Source organism: Ahaetulla prasina, chromosome 1 (assembly GCF_028640845.1).
Source record: "Ahaetulla prasina isolate Xishuangbanna chromosome 1, ASM2864084v1, whole genome shotgun sequence".
In the NCBI taxonomy this organism is placed as follows: domain Eukaryota; kingdom Metazoa; phylum Chordata; class Lepidosauria; order Squamata; family Colubridae; genus Ahaetulla; species Ahaetulla prasina.
The window spans coordinates 333,165,913-333,188,824 of record NC_080539.1 but is presented as its reverse complement, the minus strand read 5'-3'; the positions used below and the strand labels follow the sequence as shown (position 1 = coordinate 333,188,824).

Below are 22,912 nucleotides of genomic sequence, written 5' to 3'. Positions count from 1 at the left end.
CCTTTGAAATACAACAATGTGCATTTTGAAACAGATTCTTGTGTTCTTTTAAGATGTTTTCAAGTATGCAATGATTCCTTGAACAGCATCGTGCATGGCAACTTATTCAAAATGCAATTTTATTCTACAGAGCATTCAAGGACACCTGGATGAATGTGCAATCCAAATGGAAGAAATAGAGAAACTTGTTCAGTCAGACCCAGCACTGATGCATAAAATAAAACAGTGTTCTTCTGACTATCAAACACTTAAGAGATCATTGGAGGTAACTCATTTTGGTGAAGGATTCTCAAAAGATGGCAGCACTCAGCTAATCTTTTCTGGGCTCAGAAGCTAAGCAGAGTCAGGCCTTGTTAGTACTTAAATGGGAGACATTCAGGGAATCCCAGACATACCAAAGAAAACAATGACAAATCATGTACCGTTGCTAAGATGACTACATAAATGGGTCCAAGAAGCCACCAGGAACTGAACTCAACTTGAAGGAGGTTTTTTTCCTATTTTTTTCCTAAACTGTATGATTTTGCCCTGGTGTGTGTGTCTATGGAGATTCTCAGTCATTCTTTCAAAAGGCAACTGGACTTTCTTTGTTTTTCCAAGATGATGTTTCGCTTTTCATCCAGTGCAGCAATTATTGCACTGGTGCAGCAACTGCTTCTCACGCTTCTTAGATGAGAGCCAAGCAGAAAAACGTGTTCATCCGCCCATACAACCTGCATCTTTTCTTGTGGCTCATAATGGATTTTTATGACAGGGTTTCTACTCCTCTTGGGATTCCAGACAAGCAGAAGAAAATGTGGGGTAACATCCCAATTTTCATGATAATAATAACAGTTCTATTCTTTGGTAAACACAAGTAAGTAAAATGGTCCGTCTCTATAGGCCCTCACCCGTCCACCAATCATTATGTAGATGCTACCGTTATGGAGATGTTGCCTCCAGGTCTTCTTTTAATGATTTGTCAGAGATGCTCCAAATAGAGATGAATAATAATGAGCCAAAGTCCAGAACCTCATTATTCAGGAGATCAGATTGGGTAAATAATGGGGGGAATAACATTGATTTTATTGATTTTATTAAATGTTATGCCACCCATCTCACAATAAAGTGAATCTGGGCAGCTGGATTTATCCTAATTCTTACAATAGCAATAGCACTTAGACTTATATATCACTTCACAGTCTTTACAACCCTCTCTAAGCAGCTAGTGATGAAACTTGTATTGGCATTTTCCATTACAATTCAAAAGGTAATGCAATATTGGGAAGAAATTGAAGCCTGTGTAGTAAATTTATGTTTGTTACATCTTATGTAAAATGACTACTGTATCTAATGATAGAGCAAACCTTGGACTATGTAATTTTATCAACATCATCAGTCCACTTCCAAAAAGTTATTTAGTGATGGAAGCTTAGTGATTGAAGCTGTTGCTATGTGATCTAAGAGTTTCACTTGCAAATGATGAGCAAATCTAGCTGCTTTTACCAAGGCATAAAAGTGATAAAAGTGTAAAGGAATCTACATGCGCTTATAAAGCAAAGATGACAAGTTATTTGGTTCTGAGTAATTAAAACAATGAATGTAGAAGCACAATAAAAATTAAGTATTAATAATATATTAGAAATACAGTATTTCCTTGGCTGCATTTCCTTTACATTATTATGTACATTATTACTTTATTATGTACATTAGAAAGAGATGCATAAGGCATTTTTATTTGTGGAGCACCACTGTGGCCAAATTCAGATTTACAGCTCTAGATTTTTTTGCTAGTGAAGGTAAAATTATGTTAAATATTCATTCACTTTAACAGACTACTTCAGTTTTTTTAATTTAGTGAATTTTTTTTTCTTAGTAAAACAATTTATAAAATGAAGATAGAGTATGAATCTGGAACTCATAAAATGTGCAGTACGGTCTTATGCATGCCTACTTTGATGGAAGTTGTATTAGGTTCAATGGAATGTGCTTCTAAGGCAGCGGTCTCCAAACTTGGCAACTTTAAGACTTGTGGACTTCAACTCCCAGAATTCTAGAATTTCAAGTCTTAAAAGTTGCTAAGTTTGGAGACCCCTGTCCTAAGGAAACACTGCAGCCTTCAATTAGAGATTGCCTTCACTTATTGCCTGCAAATGGAACGAGCGCTCTTGTTAAGTGATGCGGACGTAAAGTGAAAAATTACATATCAGAGCTTGACTTACGACAGTAGTTCCAGCTGTGATCATTAGCAAATCACCCACAGTTGTTAAACGTGATGTCACATGACCACAACTTGCAACTTCCTGCTGGCTTCCTTATTCACATTGCGGATCAGAAGCCATCTGTGAGGGTAATAAATAATAACCAAGTGATTGAAATGTAGCCCAATAACCAGGTGACCTGGGGACACTGCAACCATTGTAAATGCACACTGATTTTTTTTTTTAATTTGAATTTATATCCCGTCCTTCTTCGAAGACTCAGGGCGGCTTACATTGTTAAGCAATAGTCTCATCCATTTGTATATTATATACAAAGTCAACTTTTATTGCCTCCAACAATCTGGGTCCTCATTTTACCTACCTTATAAAGGATGGAAGGCTGAGTCAACCTTGGGCCTGGTGGGACTTGAACTTGCAGTAATTGCAAGCAGCTGTGTTAATAACAGACTGCATTAGTCTGTTAGTCTGTTGAGCCACCAGAGGCACTGATTACCAAATGCCCAAATAATACTCACATGACTGCAGGGATGCTGAATGGCTACAGCGTCAATCACCAAACATACTATAAGTCTCTTTTTTCAATGCCATCACAACTCTGAAGGATAGCTGAATGACTGGTTAGTAAACAAGGACTACCTGTATTTCGCTTTTGATAACTTATAGCATCTTTTAGAGTTGTTGAGATGATAAAAAAACAACCCAGTCCTCATTAATATCAACACAACTCTGGCTGAATGATTCTAGAAGATGCTGTAAGGCACTGGTAAGGTCCTGTCTTCATCTTGGTGTGTTCATTCTGGGGATGATAATAAGATGTATTGTAGAAGTTGCGAGGAAAGGTTCTACACAATTTTTTGATCCAAAGAAAGAAATCCAATGAGTTCCCTTATTAATGATGATGGGTCTTCCTGTGATTCTTTGCAGATCATGATTGCACAAAGTAAGCAACATATTCAGAAGCACTGGACTTTTAATGACAAATTATCAGATCTCCAACAGTGGCTTATCGTGACCAAACAGAAACTGGAATATTACTGTGATGCTACAACTCACAATGCAATTTTGGACTTGGAGGTAAAGAACCTTTCTTCTTTTGTGAGGTTACTAGCAAGCTTCTCAGTGGGTAGAAATATGAGGATTCAGCTGAGGTTTACATTTCATCTAGAAAGGTCTAGGAATCAATACAGAGCACACAATAGATACAAATGTAAGGTAAACCGCTCCAAACTCGATTGCAAAAAATAGGACTTCAGCAACAGAGTGGTCAATGCCTAGAATGCTCTACCTGACTCTCGGGTTTCATCCCCAAACCTTTACTTTAACCTTAGTCTGTCTACTGTTGACCTCACCCCATTCCTAAGAGGTCTTTAAGGGGCGTGCATAAGCACACCAGCATGCCTACCATCCCTGTCCTATTGTCCCCATTAATTTGTATCCATTTCATGTATTCATAACCATGTTGATACTTATATTTGTTATCTTATAAATGCTTGACAAATAAATAAGTAAAGTTTAAAATAAATAAATATATGCAAGGTGCCATGTTACTGTTTTTTTTAACGTACTATTCATTTTGAATTACACTGTTTTTAAAGGCCATATGAACACTAAAAACAAGAGAAATTTATATAACATCTGTATTAATGGAACTTGATTTAATACTGTATGTAGTTCATTCCACAGTATAAAAATGGGATCTCCAGATTTAGAGACAATATGCTTCTAAATGTCATTGCTCAGAAGCCATATTATTTGAAGTACGTTACTTTCCATTTCTTGCTGGTTGATTTTTTGACATCACATCTGATATCACCAAGAGAAACAAATTATTAAACTATTTATCCATGAAGGATACAATGATTGGTCAAAATTGTATATTCTCGAGGCTGCCAAGGTACAAACAGATTAATCTTACTAGAAGTTTGAAATGATTACTTCCAAAATTTTTGGAAATTAAGCCAAAAGCCATTTGTGGCCTTAACATTGTTTGTTCTTCATTGCTAGTTTAAAGGGGACCTTGGTCTGATTCAGAAGAGTATTTCTGCTATTATTGGACATAGAGTTTGTCATCAGTACATAGGATTCCATTAATAATATTTGGCAGCTTTTCATAGTAAATGGCTCCTGCTGTGGATCCTGCTGTGGATATGCACTTTGTCTTTCATTTATATTAATGAAAGAAATGCTATAAATGTTAACAAAATTTAAATTGAATCAGAGCTAAATATGCAAATAGAATAATGATCCTAAACATTCATTCTCATCATGTATCATCTACATTGATTTGGAGTGCTTGGTACTCTCTGAGCTTGGTGGTTTTCTTGCAGACGTATCATTACCAAGCTAGGTAACATCATCAGTGCACTGATCATTGCCTAGTTTGGTAATGAAACATCTGCATCTGAAAACCACCAAGCTCAGGAAGCACCAAGGACCTCACAGTTCAACTGTAAACTGCAAATATTCTCTTCCATCAGTACATTGATGTGTTTGTATCTTGTGCCTTTTAGAGATTGCAAACTGAGTTTCCAGGTAGAGAGATACAGTTACATCTCATTGAAGCCCATGGGCATTTGGTTATAAAAGACACTTCTCCAGAGGGAGCTGTGAATATCCAGGCCGAAATGAAGAAGTTGAAGGACTCATTCAAGTTTCTTGAAAACCTAATGTCAAGGTAAGAGATTCTTGCACTTTCGTTTCAGCTGGTGAAAAGAGAAAACAAAAGGATGGAGAATATGCAATCACCATGTTTCCCCGAAAATAAGACCCTGTCTTATATTTTTTTGAACCCTGAAATAAGCGCTTGGCCTTATTGCCACGCACTCAAAAGCCCGATTGGGCTTATTATCAGGGGATGCCTTATTTTGGGGGAAACAGAGTACTGTATTGTCATTTGCTTCTTATTCAATATTTAAAAGGGGTGTGCAGCTGTTTTCCAGATTGTAGGCTGTACTAAATACTGGCTACAGCTTAGAGCATTATTGATTATTTATTAAATGTCTATCCTTCTGCATTCCCACTGGGCCCTGAACAGTGTTAAGAATACAAACATTAAAACATCAGGTTTTAAAAAAATCCAGGAACAGAAAACACATCCACCAAAAATCAAAACATCCAAACCAGTACAAATGAAGAAGTATCAAGCCCCAAATATTCCCCAAAGAGCTTTGTTTTCAATTGCTTAGGGAAGGTAGCTAAGGTCAGGGCTAATCTAATAAGCCAAGGGCGACCATTCCAGATGGCTGGCATTGCTACCAAAAAGCAGCTTCATTCTCCCACACCTCCCAAAATGGGGAACCATCAGTAACTTTTCCCAGTAAGAACCAATATATTCCCAGTAAGAACCAATATATTGAGCCAGTTCTTGTTGATAAATGCCACCCTGAAAATAACTTGGTTCCAAGCCATAAACAACTGTATAAGTTAGAACACCAGTATGTTACATTGCACTTGGACATCTTGTCGTGTCCCACTCCTCCGCTGACGGCCAGGTCAGGAAAATCCGAATCAGGCGTGCCTCTGCAGCTCTGCCAAAGTCCTAGCAAAGTCCTTAAGGCAGGCAGGAGACCAGAAAGTGACTTCAGCAAGATATGTTAGACTTTGCCTGACTCAGAGAATGCCAGAAAGCAGATCCAGAATCAGAGAATGCCAGAAAGCAGATCCTTTAAAAGCTGAGTCATGGAGCCATGGGGTGTGGCTCCATGACTCAGCACTTATCCAGGCCTGTCCCTCCCTTCCTTCTGTCGCCGCCGCCTATCAATTCTTCTGAAGCGAGGGTCACTCCAGTCGGCAGCTGTTGGTAATTGACCTCCCTCAGGCTCACATGCTGTGGGGGAGCGGGAGGGGTCTAGTTGCTCCGTTTGCCTGGGCATGGAGCCAGAGCTGGGGGCTGGAGGTGCTTCCTCCTCCTCAGCCTGTCTGGGCATGGAGCCAGGGCTGGGGCCAGGAGGCATACTAGGACATTCCTCAGCGTTCGGAAGCAGATAAGAAGGCCCCGGCTGCGGTGAGAGCAGGCAAAACACAACACATCTATAGGGAGTCAACGTAGGCCCATACCTGGTATAATATGTTTTGCCCAATGAATATCAGATAATGCATCGGCGACTGCAGTTGTGACTAAGCGAAATTTCCAAACGGTAATTAAATAATGGTGTATAGAGCTATTGCAATAATTTTAACTGGGGGTAAGGATAGGAGTCAATGCAGCCAGATTTTCTTACCATTGGCATGGTCACAACCAGCATACCAGGTAAAGATAAGGTGAGCAACCACTGCTGATCTAATATTACTGAGAGGGTTGCCCAAATCATGGGCCTGCTCCTTCAGAATTAGTATTTTTCCATCAAGAGTGGAGCCATCTGAGCACCCTGATGAACAAACTCTGTCTTGCTAGTTTAAGTTTGTTCTGTCCCACCCAGAATCTTCATACCGCAGGACAGGACAACCTGGGTAGAGATTAATGTCATAGAATAGAATAGAATAGAATAGAATAGAATAGAATAGAATAGAATAGAATAGAATAGAATAGAATAGAATAGAATAGAATAATCTTTTATTGGTCAAGTGTGATTGGACACACAAGGAATTTGTCTTGGTGCATATTCTCTCAGTGTACAAAAAAGAAAAGATACGTTCATCAAGAATCATAAGATACAACACGTAATAATAGTCATATGGGACAAATAAGCAATCCAATCATATTAGGAAACAGTCAATATAAATTTTAAGGTTACAAGCAACAAAGTTATAGTCATACAGTCATTAGTAGAAGGAGATGGGTGATAAGAACGATGAGAAGATTAATAGTAGAGCAGATTTAGTACATAGTTTGACAGTGTTGAGGGAATTATTTGTTTAGCAGAATGATGGCATTCAGAGAGAAAACTGTTCTTGTGTCTTGTTCTGGTATGCAGTGCACTTCAACTGATAGATAACCTCACCCAGTGAATTCTTGTAGATACTGAACAATAGTGTGGAGAGATCCCTGTGGCTCCCCACAAGGGAATAGCCACCCAGTCAGTTTCTCCTTTTCCACCACCATTGACTGGAAATGCCCACTGAGAAAGGAGCAGAACCACTGAAAGAAAGTGTCCCCAGCCCCCAGCTCCCAACCCTTGAAGATGCTTCAGAAGGATACCATGATTGATGAGGGTACTGAAAGCTGCAGAATGATCTGACAGGCTCAGGGCAGGTGCATTATCCCCATTCAGATCCCACTAGGGGATATCTGTTAGCATGATTAAGACTGTCTCCATTCCTTGCCCTGGTGTGCGTAATAACCAGCATCTGGAAGCAAGCCAGAAATAGTGCAACTCACAGAGCAGAATGTTACATGAACATACCAAAGCATCCCCATCATTGCCTGCACTGCTGCTTTCTGAATCAGCTGAAGCTTGAGGTGGTCTTTGAGGGTAGCACTATGTAGAATGTATTATAGTAATAGGGACATGAACTAACCAAGGCATGAGTGATTTATCTGAAAGGTAGATACATATAAACACATTGTGCTATATAACTTGTGAAAGCTTCTCTTGATTTGTATTCTTATGTTGTTGAAAATACAATCTGATCATAATCTTTTGTTAATGGTTTGTTTCTTTTTTGGCTTAGCCTAAATCAGATGTGTCCAACCCACAGCCCATGGGCTGCATGTGTTCCTGGGCAACTTGTAACACAGCCCCACAAGATATAATAGAAACATTAAAACTAAATGAAGTTTGTTATTTATAGACATTAACTAAATTATATATTTTATACGTGACACAAGACAATTCCTCTTCATTCAGTATGGCCCAGGCAAGCCAAAAGTTTGGACACCAATAACCCAAATGATCCCTCCCTTTCTAGCTTACTGTTATGTAAGACCACTCTGAATTGTTTAGTAAACCATTGTTAAAACTTCTGGTTTGGTGATATATGTGAATCAAAGCACAACATCAGTATATTTACAAATGTTGTCTGTACTACATTAAGAAACTTCCCCTCTTTGGTTGCTACCTTGCTAATTTTAGTCTCCATCCATCCAAATAGGACAGCAGTTGATGTGAATAAGAAGATAACCTGTTTAGAGAACATGCGAGTCGAAAAAGTGGATGAGCACTTACGGGTAAGAAAACCATTTAGCCTTAATGAAATACAGGTACTCCTCAGTTTACAACTGTTCCTTCAAAGTTATAACGGCACTGAAAAAAGTGACTTATGAATGTGTTTCATATTTCTGACCATTGCAGCATCCCCATGATCACCTGATCAAAATTCAGATGTTTTGCCACTGGTTCATATTTATGATGGTTGCAATGTCCCAGGGTCATGTGATCACCTTTTGTGACCTTCTGTCAACCAAAGTCAATGGGGAAACCAGATTAACAACCGTTAATCTGGTTTCTGTTAACAACCATTTTAGTAACTTAACAACTGCAGTGATTCACTTAACAACTATGGCAAGAAAGGTCGTAAAATGGGCTAAAGGTCACTTAACAAATTCCTTGCTTAGCAACAGAAATTTGGGGCTCAATTGTGCTCAGTTGAGGACTACCTTTACTTTTACTATATAAAGGTTTAATTGGAATGATCTTTCCATATTGGTAATGACAGCTATTTATGATGTTAGTGTATCCTAGTTGAATTGGTTAATGCCTTGCTTGAATAGAACCATTTCTTTCCTTTATCCCCATTTCTACCACACATTCTATAGTAAAAAGCACTTGGCCTAAAAATAAAAACCTTGTGCTACTAACATAATTATTTCTAACCATTGCAGAAAAATGACTAAACTGCAGCAGTTTTTAAATTGGCAGTATTTCCAAAGGTCAGATAAAATACATTTTGCCAACTTCCCAAGTAGAAACAGAATTGGATGAGTCCTGTGCCTTCTTTGTCAAAATATTCTGGGAAGGTGATCCTTTGGGACTTCCTTATCAAAAATATAAGCTGTTTTATCAGTACAGGCTCCAAAACTGGTGCTTTCTTTTCAGATAGCCTCTTCTCCTTGGACTTGATTTGTAATAACACATTGTTATTTCTTTGTTTTCAGTCTTCGTTTCTATTCAGGATTAAAAGAGACTAAAATTAACAATATAGCAACCAAAGAGAGGAGGATGATATCTTAGGATAAAATCTTTTCAATATATCTTTCATTGCTCCCCTAGTTCAATCTATCAATAAGTGTGAAATAATTCCTTTCTCTTCTGTACACTAAAAAAGCCATTTATTTTCAAAAACTTTGTGTATATATGAAAGAGATGTTTTATTTTCTACTTTGCATCTACATTGTTTTTTTCTTTGTTTTCTATAATTCAGAGAAAAGTGGCTAGGGGGGAAGATACCAATGAGCTACAACTTATTAAGAACTTTGAACAATGGTTGCAAAGAGAAAACAACAAGCTATCTAAAATTCTTGCCTTGAATCCATCAAACAATGAAGAGGTTGAGGCAAGATACAGCAAGATAAAGGTTAGTTCAACCCCAGAATGTCCACATTAACCTTGCATTTTGGTACCATGTTGTTAAATGTGTTTATGAATTCAGTTATAACTACTGGACTAGTTAGAAGTACATTTTCAGAGTTTTGTACAGGGGTCTTTTCTATCTCTCTTTAAAGATGCCAAAACTGAATTTGGGCTCTTCTGCAAGCAAATTTCAGTAGCATCATTAGAAACTTTGATTAGTGAAACTTCCAAACCTCAATGTGGGTTGGGGCCAGTGGTAAAATTCTCCTTGGATCATCATCGGTTTGTTGCCTGTATGTAAGTGGTGTGCGCCAAATGCACTCTGTACATGCATGCAAATTGCACACCAAATGTGTTTCACACAGAAAAAGAAGACTTCACTAGGTAAGTAGAACAGCAAGGGGGAGAACAGCTGTGCCATGCAATTTAACTTTGCTAGAAAGCAGGATTTCCTGCTTTCTAGCGAAGCTAAACTGTGCGGCACAGCTGATCGTCGGAAATAGTGGTTCGGATGAACCGGTAGCTTTTTTAAACTACCAGTTCCACCAAATTGGTAGCTTTTTTAAATACTAGTTCGCCCAAACTGGTAGTTTTTATCATTGCCAGTTCTCCCAAACTGGTAGTTTTTATCACTACCGGTTCACCCGAACCAGAGCAAACCGGTAGCATTTCACTCCTGATTGTGGGTGGGGGGAGGAGATCTTGAAGCCATGTCTTTCCAGTTGCTCCTGAGCTTTAACCTCCAGTCATGCAGGTAGAGTTGCTGTAATACAATTTAGTGACAATCAGAAGAGCAACTTCCCCATCTCTGATTTAAGACTTTCAAGATCAAAACAACATGTTCAAATCCTAGAAACAAATTGGAGGCCAGTAAGATAATTCCAAGAATTGTGTGAAATGGCCTATTTACTGGAGTCTTTGTTGCTGTCTGAGCTTGGTTGTTTGCTTTCAGATGTTTTAACTGGTTAGCATCATTAGTGCAAGTGAGTGTTGGGGTTGCCCCCTGTTTATATACAGTAGCTTCTCCTGTTTGTGTTGGTGGGGGTGTGATTTTCTCCTTGGTAGTTGCTTGATTAGAATTATTTTCTGCTTGATTGTTTGTGATTAATCCTTGTTTATCTGGGTGTTGGGTGCTGGTGAGGATGTGTTTTGGTGTTTTTGTTTTATTCTTAGCTCTTATTGTGTCATTTGAATAGTTGTAAATATATGTATCTATCAAAGGCTGAATTGATGGCTATAAAATGCATTGTTGGGGAGAAAAACAAATTGTGGCTATAGGCAAGCACTTAATTATAATCCAAATAGACACATGAATTTGATCCATTTTTTTCTTCCCCAAAATGGCATAACTTGTGACCAGCCTCATTCTTAGATCTGATCCTCTGATCAATATAGATCCAAGAATACCTCAAAGTGTATATTTTAAGGTAATTGAAAGTCTGATCAATACTGAAAATGAAGTACCAAGCCAGGGAACGACATTGTATTATATGTTTATGATTTAACATATTTGTGGAATTGATAATCCTGTTACAAATTTTTCTGTTTGAAAATACTACTGAAATTCTTCCAATATGTATTACCACTGGATCTTGCTTGTGCTTCACTGATATGCAGGGGTCTTTTCTATCTCTCTTTAAAGATGCCAAAACTATCAAGCCTTCAACATCGATACCTCTTTTCCCTACAGGAGCTTCAGCTAAGGGTCCCTGAAGGTCAATATCATTTTGAAGAACTTCTCCATCTTCAACCAGCTGGCCGGAACTGGGATGAACTAGAGGAGTTGCGTTACCAATGGATGCTTTACAAATCCAAACTGAAGGACTCCAATAATATATTGGTAGGTTTTATGACTTCTGCCAACCTAGCAGTTCAAAAGTATGTAAAAAATGCAAGTAGAAAAATAGGGACCACCTTTGGTGGGAAGGTAACAGGGTTCTGTGCGCCTTTTGCATTTAGTCATTCCGACCACAAGACCACGAAGACATCTTCGGACAGCGCTGGCTCTCTGGCTTTGAAACGGAGATGAGCACCGCCCCCTAAAGTTGGGAGCGACTAGCACATATGTGCGAGGGGAACCTTTACCTTTATGTTTTATGATCTGAAGACAATTAGAAGCAGTGTGATTTCTTCAAATTATTCTGTACATTCTTAAATTTTATTTAAAAATTATTCTACGTGCTGCCTCCTGCCCAACAGAACAACTATGTTTAATATAAATCTGATCAGTCCACTCAAAAATTGTCTAGGATCAAATATTACAGAAAATACAAAACAGCTCCTCTCATAGTGGTTAGGCAAATTCCTTGGCAGCTTAAAACTAAAGGAGCAACAAATAGCTTATTTATGAAAAAATCAACCATGTTTCTTCACCCAAAAAAATTCACGCTTATTTTGATTGTTTAGTGTATGAATACACATTAGATAGCTGCCATTAAAGATGGTAGTACCTATACTTTCCAGGAGAAGGGTGGAAAACACATGTATCCCAGAAATTGTTAATACTGTAGCACTCAGCAATCCCAACCAGCATGGCAGTTGTGAATGATATTAATTTGCAACACCTGGAGGGACACAGTCTTCTTTCCATGATTGAATATGATTTGTATAACATTTCTACCTTAGTCTAATAAATTTATTCCATTGGCTTCTTCTTCTAGAAAAAATATAGCTTGTTAGCATGCCTTGTTACTTTATACATATCATTTGGAAAGCGAGGAAAAAGAAATGCTAAATATATATTCTATGGGACTTTTGTTTAGTGTCCTTAGACCCAGCAGCACTCAGCTTGTTGAAATTATAAAGTTGACAGCGTCCCAGAAAACCCCCTCTGGCAGAAAAGACTCCGAGGCAAACATCTTTCAAAGTTCTTTTACTAGCATAGGTAAACTGGCATTGCTGGATAAACTCTGAATCTGGAGATCCGGGTTTTCCCTCAGTAGTACAAAACCCCAGACCACTCCCCCTTGACTCCTCTGCCAATCACATGCTCCAATCACCAACCGTCCCATCTCTAGGCATCACTCTGACCACTCCTTCTCTAGATGCAGTCTTGGCCTGAACTTGACTGGCAGGAAGAATGTTATTATGTCTAATGGCCCCTTGTACCAACCCCCCCCCCCGCTTCTCCTACTTCCCCACACAGGAGAAAGTGGCAGCGTGGAAGCCTTCGGCCTATATGGATTTCTTAACCAGTTTTGCTTTTAGCTGGTTCTAATGGTTCTTTCTAATCTTCGCTTTCTGATAGTTAAAAAGTGAAACTTATTTTAGTAGGTGCAGAGTATTTTGTTTTTCTCAATACCCGCATGTTTGAATTAAACATAATACCAGGAAAAGTTAATGTGTTTAATTTTTTATGGGTCTATATTTTTTATCCATCTTACTTCCTGCAAAATAATATCATATCAGTAGGGGTCAGTAATACCTAAGTCATTTCTGCCTTAAGCTGATGTCTGATTTAAATTGTTAAAAATCAAACCATTTAGAATTTAAATGGTATGGTACTATAAAACTCATTAGATAAACTGTCTGCTCTTCTAAGCCGTCCAAATGAAGGCAGTTTTTAAAACAGTATCCCACCCTGTTAAGCAAAGTGTTGCACTTATAAATTGTACTAGCATTGATTAATGCTTTAAAAATTCTATCTTTTTAAACAGATGACAAGCTATTTCAAAGAACCAAACCCATTCAGAAAGGTAAGGCTGTTTTTGTCCACAAAAAAAGGTAGGAAGGATGTGTATGTGTACATACATACGTACATAACATACATACATACATACATACATACATACATACATTCATACTATTGTATTACATATGCATATCCTTCAGAGATTCTTGAAGTAAAATATTATGTTATGGAGAATATAATTGTTGAATTATTCCTTTAAACCATCAGTTAGATGGCCAACGTCTTTTGGTTTAGATAACTACAGGTAATAGATATATTTCTTGATCACTGTTTCCAGAGGTGAAAAAGAGAGATGTTCTTGATAAACACAGAATAATAGTTTGCATAGAGCTATGGAAAGTGTTTGTTTCTTTAGATGTTTAAGTACATATAAACTGCAGTTCAAGTTTGGCTTTTCTTAGACAAATAGGCCTTTATCTCTTTGTTCCCAAAAGTTTATGCTGTGAATAGAAGAGGAACTAAATTAGACTTCAACAGACAGCTTATCTGAAGAATTTTCAGATAACCAGTCAATAACTATTAGTTCTCCTTGGACCAGCCATGTAATCCTAATACTTTAACCGTCATAATCTCCATGTTGGCTTGGATTCATTATCTCATATAACTTTATGTCCTGCTTCATCCTCTGTACTTCTGTGGCCATGTGTTGCTTTGTGATAAATCATGCTATTTAACAGTACCTAATCATTTGAAGAGTTTACAACCTGTCAGGGGTTAAGTAGGGAGTTGACTGATGGGATAGTCAGTCCCTGGGACCTAGCAGACTAGGCATCCCCAAGATGGTGCCATAGTTGTGAAACTGAAGAGATCTGGAAAACATCACACTGAGAAAATTATTCAGACTGTTGCAATCTCTGATTAGTTAAGCCAGAGGCAGTCAAATTTGGGGGCTGGTATTCATATTTGAAAGCATATTGTGGGTCTCTCACAAGTTAGCTATTACATGGGAAATGTTATCTGAAATGTTGCTAAAGTGGATGTGAATAACTAACAATGCTGAAGTAAGATATACAAGAGCACATTGGTGCCCTTTTGCACTATGCTGCCTATCTGTGTTGATTCAGACAGAAATTCCTGTCTTTACTTTCATACAGTGTGTCGATCTTTCATATTTCTACCTCTAAGAGTACATATAGAAACAGCAATATTGATCTTAACTATCCAGTCACAAGCTCTGGTCAAATATCTCAAAATCCAATTATATGCATTACAGAATTAATTTTCTATATTGCAAAACCAAGCAGCTTCAGGTCATCTAAATCTACATTGTTAAGCATTCCAAAATATCCATGTGGAATTCTTCCTCTTCCTTTTATCACATCTCTTATTGACCTTTAAATTCATATAATTATTCATATAGGATAGCTCCTTTGAAACCCAAGGTAGTTTTTTCTCTCTCTATTAGCCTATTTGCTTTGGATATTTGGGGGTTTCCTGGAATAATTCTAGATGATAAAATTTCAAAGCCTTTTTCAGAAAACTTCTCCTCAGCTTCAAATAATTTCTGGGAGCAACCAAGACAATTATAAGAGTGGTTAACAGCCTTGTTTTATTCCAGGATATTAAAAACTGCAAGAGATTCCTTAAAATGCTGAAGAGAAAGCTGTTCCAATGGCTTTTTTAAAGTGTGGTTAAGATGTGAGACTATGATTAAGGAGCCCAAGATTCTAACACACCTTCAGCCATAGAAGCTTACAAGGAGATTTTGGATTCTCTCTTGAGCCCAACTATCCAAAGGGTTGTTTGATGCAGGGAAAATACAAGGAAGCAAATCCATGTGTGGAATATGAATCTCTAAGTGTTCTGAAAATATACAAGACAAAAATGCAATAAATCTAGTAAGACAAAGAATGATTAGAAAGTATACATTCCCAAAAATCATTGTTTTTGCAGGATTGCTGGCAACATTCCCAATGGGGAAGCTGAAGTCTAGGATAATTTCTTTTACATTTGTGTCTAGAATCATAAATGGATACATGTAAGCCAAGGGGTTTTAGATGCCTTGCCTTCAAATAACTTTTTACATATTGACTTGCCATCTACTGAGATATCATTGAGTATCTGCTGCAAAACCTCAATGTACTGTATCACAAAGGAACCAGGAAAATATATATGGTCTAATTTTACTCATATTAAGGCAAATTATTTAATCCTAATATTTTGGTCACTTTGTTCATTTGTTTGGGGGTGAAGGAACTTCCTGGGATTGAAAGTGACCCAAAAATGATATGACATCTGAGAAATGGAATACCTGGGTTGCAAAATCTGCAGTTTTGTATATATTATTGCTCATTTTCAGAAGTAAATCCTGGAATTCTGCAGGATTTATTCCTAGGTAAAGATGCATCAGATTTCATTCTTAATCGATGTACAAGGACTCAAGAGAGAGTTATTTATTTCAACATTTTAAACAAGCCACAGATAACGTCAGGCCTTACATTCCTAAGGTAGATAAAAGCTTGCTTTATTTAATTCTGGTCGGAAGATTGCCAGATATTGAGACAAAAAATCTTATGAAAAGGGTAGCAAAACAAAGTTCAAGGAAGATACCAAAGCCATTTTTCATTATTTATTGTAAGATATATACATTTTATTTGGCTGTGTGGTTCTGGCTGAGAAGCATTAGTTGTATCTGCCTATAATAACCATTTTTGTTAAAAATAGAGGTGGCCACATGCAATGTAGTCCTATGCAGTAATTTCCACTGAGCAAAGTTGTATGTATAGACTGAAATCCTAAGAAAGGGTTTATACAATCCACCATGTAAAATACAGTTGGATAGTTTGTAAATCAGTGGGTTGTGACAATTCAGCAATCGGAATAAGGATACATGGCTCAGATTAAAAATATACACTAATGCAATTTTAGCATAAACAAGAGATTAGAAGATTAAAATGAGAATTTGAAGATCCTGCATCCTATGGCTTTTCCATAATTTGACAATTAGCAATAGTTCTTTGGCTCCTTGCATAACTCAGAACATTGTAAAAACAAATATAAAAATAATGAAGATAAATGTTTATTTCCCTGTTGTGGAAAATATTGCCCAAGTGTACTTAGCATCAATAAAAAATGAAAGATTGGGGTTCAATTGCTTTTCTTTGCACAGTGCACAATCTTATTAAAGTTCTTTGCTATACAAATAATTAAGATTTATTAAATTCATATTGCCTGACTGGCTTTCCCTGAGATGCTACAGGATGTCATCTCACAGTGTAAAATTGAAAGGAAGGATATGCAATTTAAATGTTGTGTTATTACTGAAATTAGTCCAGCTGCCCAGGAATAATATTAGTACAACCCTTTTTATCTGACAGACATTGTGTTCAGGCGTCCATGTAAAGAGATAGGGCGGTATACAAATATGAATAATAAATAAATAAATAAATAAACCAGGAGTTATATGTAGAATGGCAAGAAATCTAGTAGACATTGTCATACACTGAGAACAGCTCCTAGCACTTGCTGCATTCAAAACAGACTTTGTCACCTAGCTGTGGGGTTTTTTTTCCTCTTCTTGAAAATAAGAAATTCAGCAATGATAGCAAATCTGTGATCCCTCAAATATGTCTGAATAAAATTCTCCAAACCCAGTATCATTGGCTCTGTTGGCTGGGATTGCAGGAATTGTAGTTTAGCAAAAGTAACAGAAGATTAGTGGAGGGTACCTGTAGAACTACAAATGTAGCATTAGCATTATGTTGCTATCTTTTGCATTAATTTTTTAGGGGAATAGGTAGCTATTATACAGTATGTCTTATTGTACTACATCTCACTGCATACTTAGTAACCCTCAACAAGTGGACAGGGTACTTTTCTTTGCATTTCAGTGAGGTTCATGCCAGTTTTGAAATTTCTTTAACCACAAGAATTGTGTTCTGATGTATCTAGACACAAGAATTAAGGAAGGTTAATGAAGACCAGTCTTCCCCAGCATTTGTCCTCTGGAAGTATTTAATCTGTGATTTTTAGAATACACAGCTGGAATAGCCAGAAGATAGTGGCTGAAAATTCTGGGAATCAGCATTCCCAGAGCTTCTGAAGAATGCTGGGTGGAAGACGCTGATTTAGACAACTCTAATCTAGTCAGATTAAGGGAATAATTTGGTATAAAGCAGCTTGTTGTAAACCTGAAAGTCCTTGTTATACAGGTAGGCCTCAATTTACAACTGTAATGGAGTATGCAAATTATGACAGTTGTTAAGCAAGGCAAACATAATTGCCTCACCTAATGACCCCAGTTCTTGTTTATGGTGTTAGTGAACTCCAGATTGATTGTACAATACGGAGGCAACATGGTGCTGTTCCAGAAACAGGTGCCATTTTGGAGCACCCAGAATTCATTGCAGCCAGTCCTAAAATGGTGCCATTTCTGGGACAGTGCCACATGGCCTCAATGTAGGAAGACCACACAGCAAATTGCCTGCTTCCCAAAGTAGATCTAGGGAAAAGGTAAGTGACTGAGCTATAATGAGGGTGTTGTGGGGGTGGGGACAGTGTGGGATCCAGTGGGTTGGGAAGCAGGCTCAAGGCCTGGGGGAACCACTGCAGCATCCCTGTGGTTGGTCATTAGAGCATGCATATTGCCAAGGACCCAAATTTTGTTCACATTGCTGCAGGGGTGCTACAGCAGCTGTAAATTTGGGCTGGGATTGTAAATTCCTTTGTTCAGTGCCATCACAATTTTGGACAGTTGCTGAAGGAACAGTCATAAGTTAAGGACTACCTGTATTGCATCTATCCTTCCTCTGGTCATTCCCCCTTTTGCATTTAAACTTGCTGTCTTCACAGGCCTTCAAAAGAAAATTTTGGCTTCAGTTAGTGCAGTTCTCTGCTCACGTCGCTAAACTAAGAAAGTAACATTTTGACTGAGTCCTAATTTTGTAATAAGCATGCGAGCTTCCTACTTCTAAATCCTGCAGAGGCATCACAATGCTGAAGTTGTGACAGCCTGGGCATTTCCATGGTAACTGGCCGAGTTATTAACACAAGATAACAGGCTCTGCTGATGATCTGGCAAAAACCAAGGGAGAAGGTGGGAGGCCAAGTATTGCAGGAATGCTAAATTTCTAAAGACTTTTTTTTTCTGTGGGTTTAACTTCGGGGTAGCAGAGATGGGTTAGAAAAATTACATCCTGAGGGCAAGATGCAAGCAGAAAGAACATTTCTGTTTATATCCCACCTTTCTGTGCAAATAGGTAGATGTATGGAAATATATAGATCTCATAACGGACATGTTTTGGAATAAGACTAAAATCAATCAGGACTCACAAACTGTATTAAAAATAAGTCACAGATTAGACTCATACTCAGTGGTGGAATGCTGGCGGTTTAACAACCGGTTCAATGAGCACACGCTTTGCGCGCATGCCTATGGTGCTTGCACACAGCACTGAAAATGGAGCATTTAGAAGCTCTGCTGCTTACTTTCTAAGTCAGCAACGGTAAACAGAACAGCAAGGGGGGGAATGCTGCGCAATTGAGTTGAGCTACAAAGCAGGAAATAAAGGACAGGATAGAGCGGGGACAGGTAGGCAGGGCCAACTGATTGTCAGAGCTACCGGTTCGTCCGAAATGATCCTAACCAGCTGAATACCACCTCATACTCTATTTAATTCTGGGCAAGTTGATCATGAAAAAAAGATTGTAGGCATAGACAATCTGTTTTTGTAGATTTTTCCACCCAGTTTGGGAAAAAAGGAGGGATAATTTGAATTAATATTTCTATCATTTATGTCTGATCTGGCTCAGAGTCAGGGTTTTCCCTGAAAAGTCCCAATCTTTCACCTTCTTGAAACTTCAGTATGATGAGCTGTCCTTCTTGCTAAGATTCAGGATAATTTGTAATGGAAAGCACTAATAGAGAAATACCTTGAATAATAATAACTCACCCTCTTTGGTGATAATATGCTCCCTGATGATTGGAGGGCATTTCTTTTTTTTTCTACTTGTTTCTTTTGCACTCACATTACTCTTCAGAGGAAAGGTAACTGGTAATATTTCCTGTAAGCTGCCTTGAGTTGCCGTGAGTAAGTAGGAATAGTACTGTATATACTGCTTTACAGTGCTTTACAGCCCTCTCTAAGTGGTTTACAGAGTCAGCCTTTTGCCCCCAACAATCTGGGTCCTCATTTTACCCACTTCGGAAGGATGGAAGGCTGAGTCAACCTTGAACCAGATGAGATTTGAACTGCCAAATTGCAGGCAGCCGGCAGTCAGCAGAAGTAGCCTGCAGTACTGCACTCTAACCACTGCGCCACCTCAGCAATATATTTTTTTTCAAATAAAAATAAATAACCACAGTTATTTTAATTATGTTTACTGATTATTAAATATATTTATTATTAATTTGTTAAATTTATTTACCACCTATGTCACCATGGAACTACCCTGGGCAGCTTACAACAGTAAAACAGAGAATGAAATAATAAAAAATGTAAACAAATAACAGCAAAGCTTACCTTTGAGCTTATCTGAGGATTTAAAAAAAGGATTACAATAATAAATCAAAGTACAAAATGTATGACAAGTTTTAAAGAATATAAAACACCACTGTAAAATCCACTAAAGTCAGAATCTTAAAATTAAGTTTAATATTCAAAGTGGGGCCAGGTATAGCTTTCCCCGTCACAGTGCTAAAGAAAAGGAAGTTGCTGTATTTAGAGCCACTCAAAGGAGAGCATGAACTGACAACTTGGATGTTACAGGTAGTCCTCGATTTACAACAGTTTGGATCGTTAATTCATATGCTTTGTTTTCTGATTTCGACTCTTGCCTCCACCTCCACCTCCTCCTCTTCCTCCTTATTTACATTTAGTATAGCCACCTCCACTCCAAAAAAACTTATAGGTCAAGGTCATTTGATAAAATTCTACCATTGATGTTTTCTTCTTCGGTCCCAAGAGCAAATCAATTAAGAAACTAACTGCCTAATTTATTCACTTTTAAGGCTAGGAAAATTCATGTCCAGTTGTCAAGGACATACAAAAGTCATTACGTTTTTAAAACCTCCGTGAGATTCAGGATTGGTATTGCAAAGAAAATAAAAAAGATTATTACCAGCACATCAAGAATTCAGTGTTCAAGTGATAGGTCGTTCTATGAGCATCTGCCTCTTATGCCTCAAGATTAAGACAACTTTGATTCAGATGCTTTGCATGTTTATTGAAGTTTCCCAGGCTCTGTTTGAAGTTAAGACTCGCTCACTCTGAAATTTCATCAAGAATAAAGGAAACACAGGAAGGGCAATAAACCCAAAATAGCATAACCTTTAAAGCATGGGAATATTTCATTTCTCTGCTGACAACTTTACCTGAGAGAAGGCATTATAACCCTTTTGAACTTGGAATTCCACCACCCATCCCCTTGTTGCAGTCTTTCCCCTGCACTGTCTAAAACAAAACTGCCAACTTGAAATGGATGGTTATTTTCATTCATCCTGATTGTTCATTCTAATCCCTGTCAGATGTTTTGGACCACAGCTTCCAGATTCCCAAAAGCCATGTAAACGTGCTTTCAACACGTAAGGAGGGCCCTAGGTCATGAGAAGCTGCTACAGTATATACTTTGGAAATATTCCTTGTCTTAGCGCATAGCCATCCCATAGAAGCAACGAATCTGGAAAATGTTATTTATAGTATGGCCCTAGAGATTGGTAGGCCAACTCCTGAAACTTGTCTATCCATTTATAGAATTAGTGCAGTGTGCTTTGAGTTGTACAAAGATAAAGGGCTGATTTATTCCAAAACAGTCCAGTAAGGTTTTCAAGCAAAATGAGAAATTATAATTAATAGAAACTTTCTCAGGTGGATTTGCAAAAGGGGTGCATGCACTAGCCAAAAGATTCATACAAACCTCATTCAATTTAAGATATTATTGTGCAGATGTAGCCACTGTTTCCCCTGCTGTCCCGTTGCTACTGTTCTGTGACAAGCAAGCTGCAGAATTCCCCTCCAGGAAAGGGGTTGGTAAAGCAATCAAGTGAGAGGCAGAGCAGATTAAATTCACTCTTATCTCCCCAGAGATTGGCTACTCAGAGACAGTTTGGTCAAGCACCAGGCTAGAAAGCGAGAGACCAAGAGTTCAAGACCCACCTTAACCTGGAAATCCAGCTGGATGACTTTGGACCAGGGGTGAAATCCAGAAGGTTCTGACAGGTTCTAGAGAACCAATAGCGGAAATTTTGAACAGTTCAGAGAACCAGCAAATACCACTTCTGACTGGCCCCACAGTATGGTGGGAATGAAGATTTTGCAATATCCTTTCCCCAGGAGTGGAGAGGGAAAGGGGATTTTGCATATCCTTCCCCTGCCATGCCCACCAAGCCATGCCCACAGAACCGGTAGTAAACAAAATTGGATTTCACCACTGCTTTGGACCAGTCACTCTTTTTCAGTCCAACCAACCTTCACAGGATTGTTGTGCGGAAAATAGGAGGAGGAAGGTGTGTTGGATATCCTAACCGCCTTGAGTTATTTATAAAAATAATAAAGGCTGGAGACAGATAAATAAATAAAATGAAAAATAAAACAGCAAATGTAGCATCCAAGGCCACCTTTTGTGATACCATTGCATTCAATGTGTAGAAGGTGTTACTACATGACATTGCGATGATTTATATTTTGCATCTCTGCTGTTGTCAAGAAAAATCAGGTGCCAGCCATGTTTTGTGGTACAGGCCATGATTTGATTTCGGTCCACATTTTTTTTCACATATCTTTATTATAATGAGCCATTGTTGCTAAGCAGCAGTAATAACCAAGGCTACTGAATTGAATTCAAATTTCACCATCTGTTCCACTTCCTTTTTCATTCCCTAGCAGCTTGAAAAATATAAAATTGTACAGGGATAATAATAATTTAAAAAGATTATAATGGGGATACTTTCTGCTGCCTTCCAATGATTAAGGTGAGTAAGACAATCAAGTGCTAAATGTTGAACAAGCCAACATGGTAGATGCTTCAAATGCAGTAAATGCACACAAGTAAGAAACTTTTCTGCCAGGAGGAAAGAGTGTGAAACTTGCACTTCCATATAATTAAGTCCCTGCTTGGCATGAAAACCTTTTGGAAAAACTGTAGCCAGTGCTTGGCAATCACAAAATGAATATTTTTTTTAAAAAAAAATCCAGTGTTTTCCCTTAAGGCAGAAAAATTGTCCGGAAAAGTTATTTCATAATACAGAATGTTTTCTTAGAGACTGAAGGGTTGGCAAGCTAATCGTGAGTTGATCCAGGTTTTTGACTGCTGGAAAAAGGGTTTAGGCACCCCAGAAATGTTTGCCTTTTATGGTCATTACTTGTTTCCTAAAGGCTGTGGAGTAGGCCACTATGGAAGCTTTGCTTACAGTATTCACACAGAAGACACCATCCAATATAATTTTAAAAAATGGCTTGCATTATTCAGCAATTGTTTAAAGTTGGTTAAAAATCAAATGCCCCATAAACATACAAGGTGTCTGATGTGCAGGGTTTTTAAGGGGAAATTGCATCTGCTGAAGAGATAGCAGTTAATCCAATTGGGTCAGAGAAGAAACGGTGTTTGTTTATTTTGTTCTTTACGGTATTTATACG

The 22,912-nt window shown here is 38.0% G+C and overlaps 1 protein-coding gene across 8 annotated transcripts in view; it reads left to right on the top strand.

Annotated features, from left to right (window-relative positions):
• SYNE3 (spectrin repeat containing nuclear envelope family member 3) overlaps nucleotides 1–22,912 on the top strand; it is a 117,811-nt gene that overhangs the window by 49,050 nt on the left and 45,849 nt on the right. For 6 of the 8 annotated variants that reach the window (XR_009152649.1, XM_058162625.1, XM_058162630.1 and 3 more), the window contains exons 11-17: nucleotides 131–265; nucleotides 3,126–3,275; nucleotides 4,712–4,875; nucleotides 8,232–8,307; nucleotides 9,501–9,653; nucleotides 11,340–11,489; nucleotides 13,306–13,344. Coding sequence is in view for 7 of the 8 variants with exons in the window: in XM_058162625.1 (XP_058018608.1) it covers nucleotides 131–265; nucleotides 3,126–3,275; nucleotides 4,712–4,875; nucleotides 8,232–8,307; nucleotides 9,501–9,653; nucleotides 11,340–11,489; nucleotides 13,306–13,344 (867 nt within the window). In the remaining variant the exon portion in view is untranslated. The remainder of the gene's footprint in view (nucleotides 1–130; nucleotides 266–3,125; nucleotides 3,276–4,711; nucleotides 4,876–8,231; nucleotides 8,308–9,500; nucleotides 9,654–11,339; nucleotides 11,490–13,305; nucleotides 13,345–22,912) is intronic. The other 2 variants (XM_058162632.1, XM_058162626.1) reach the window with 1 other exon arrangement.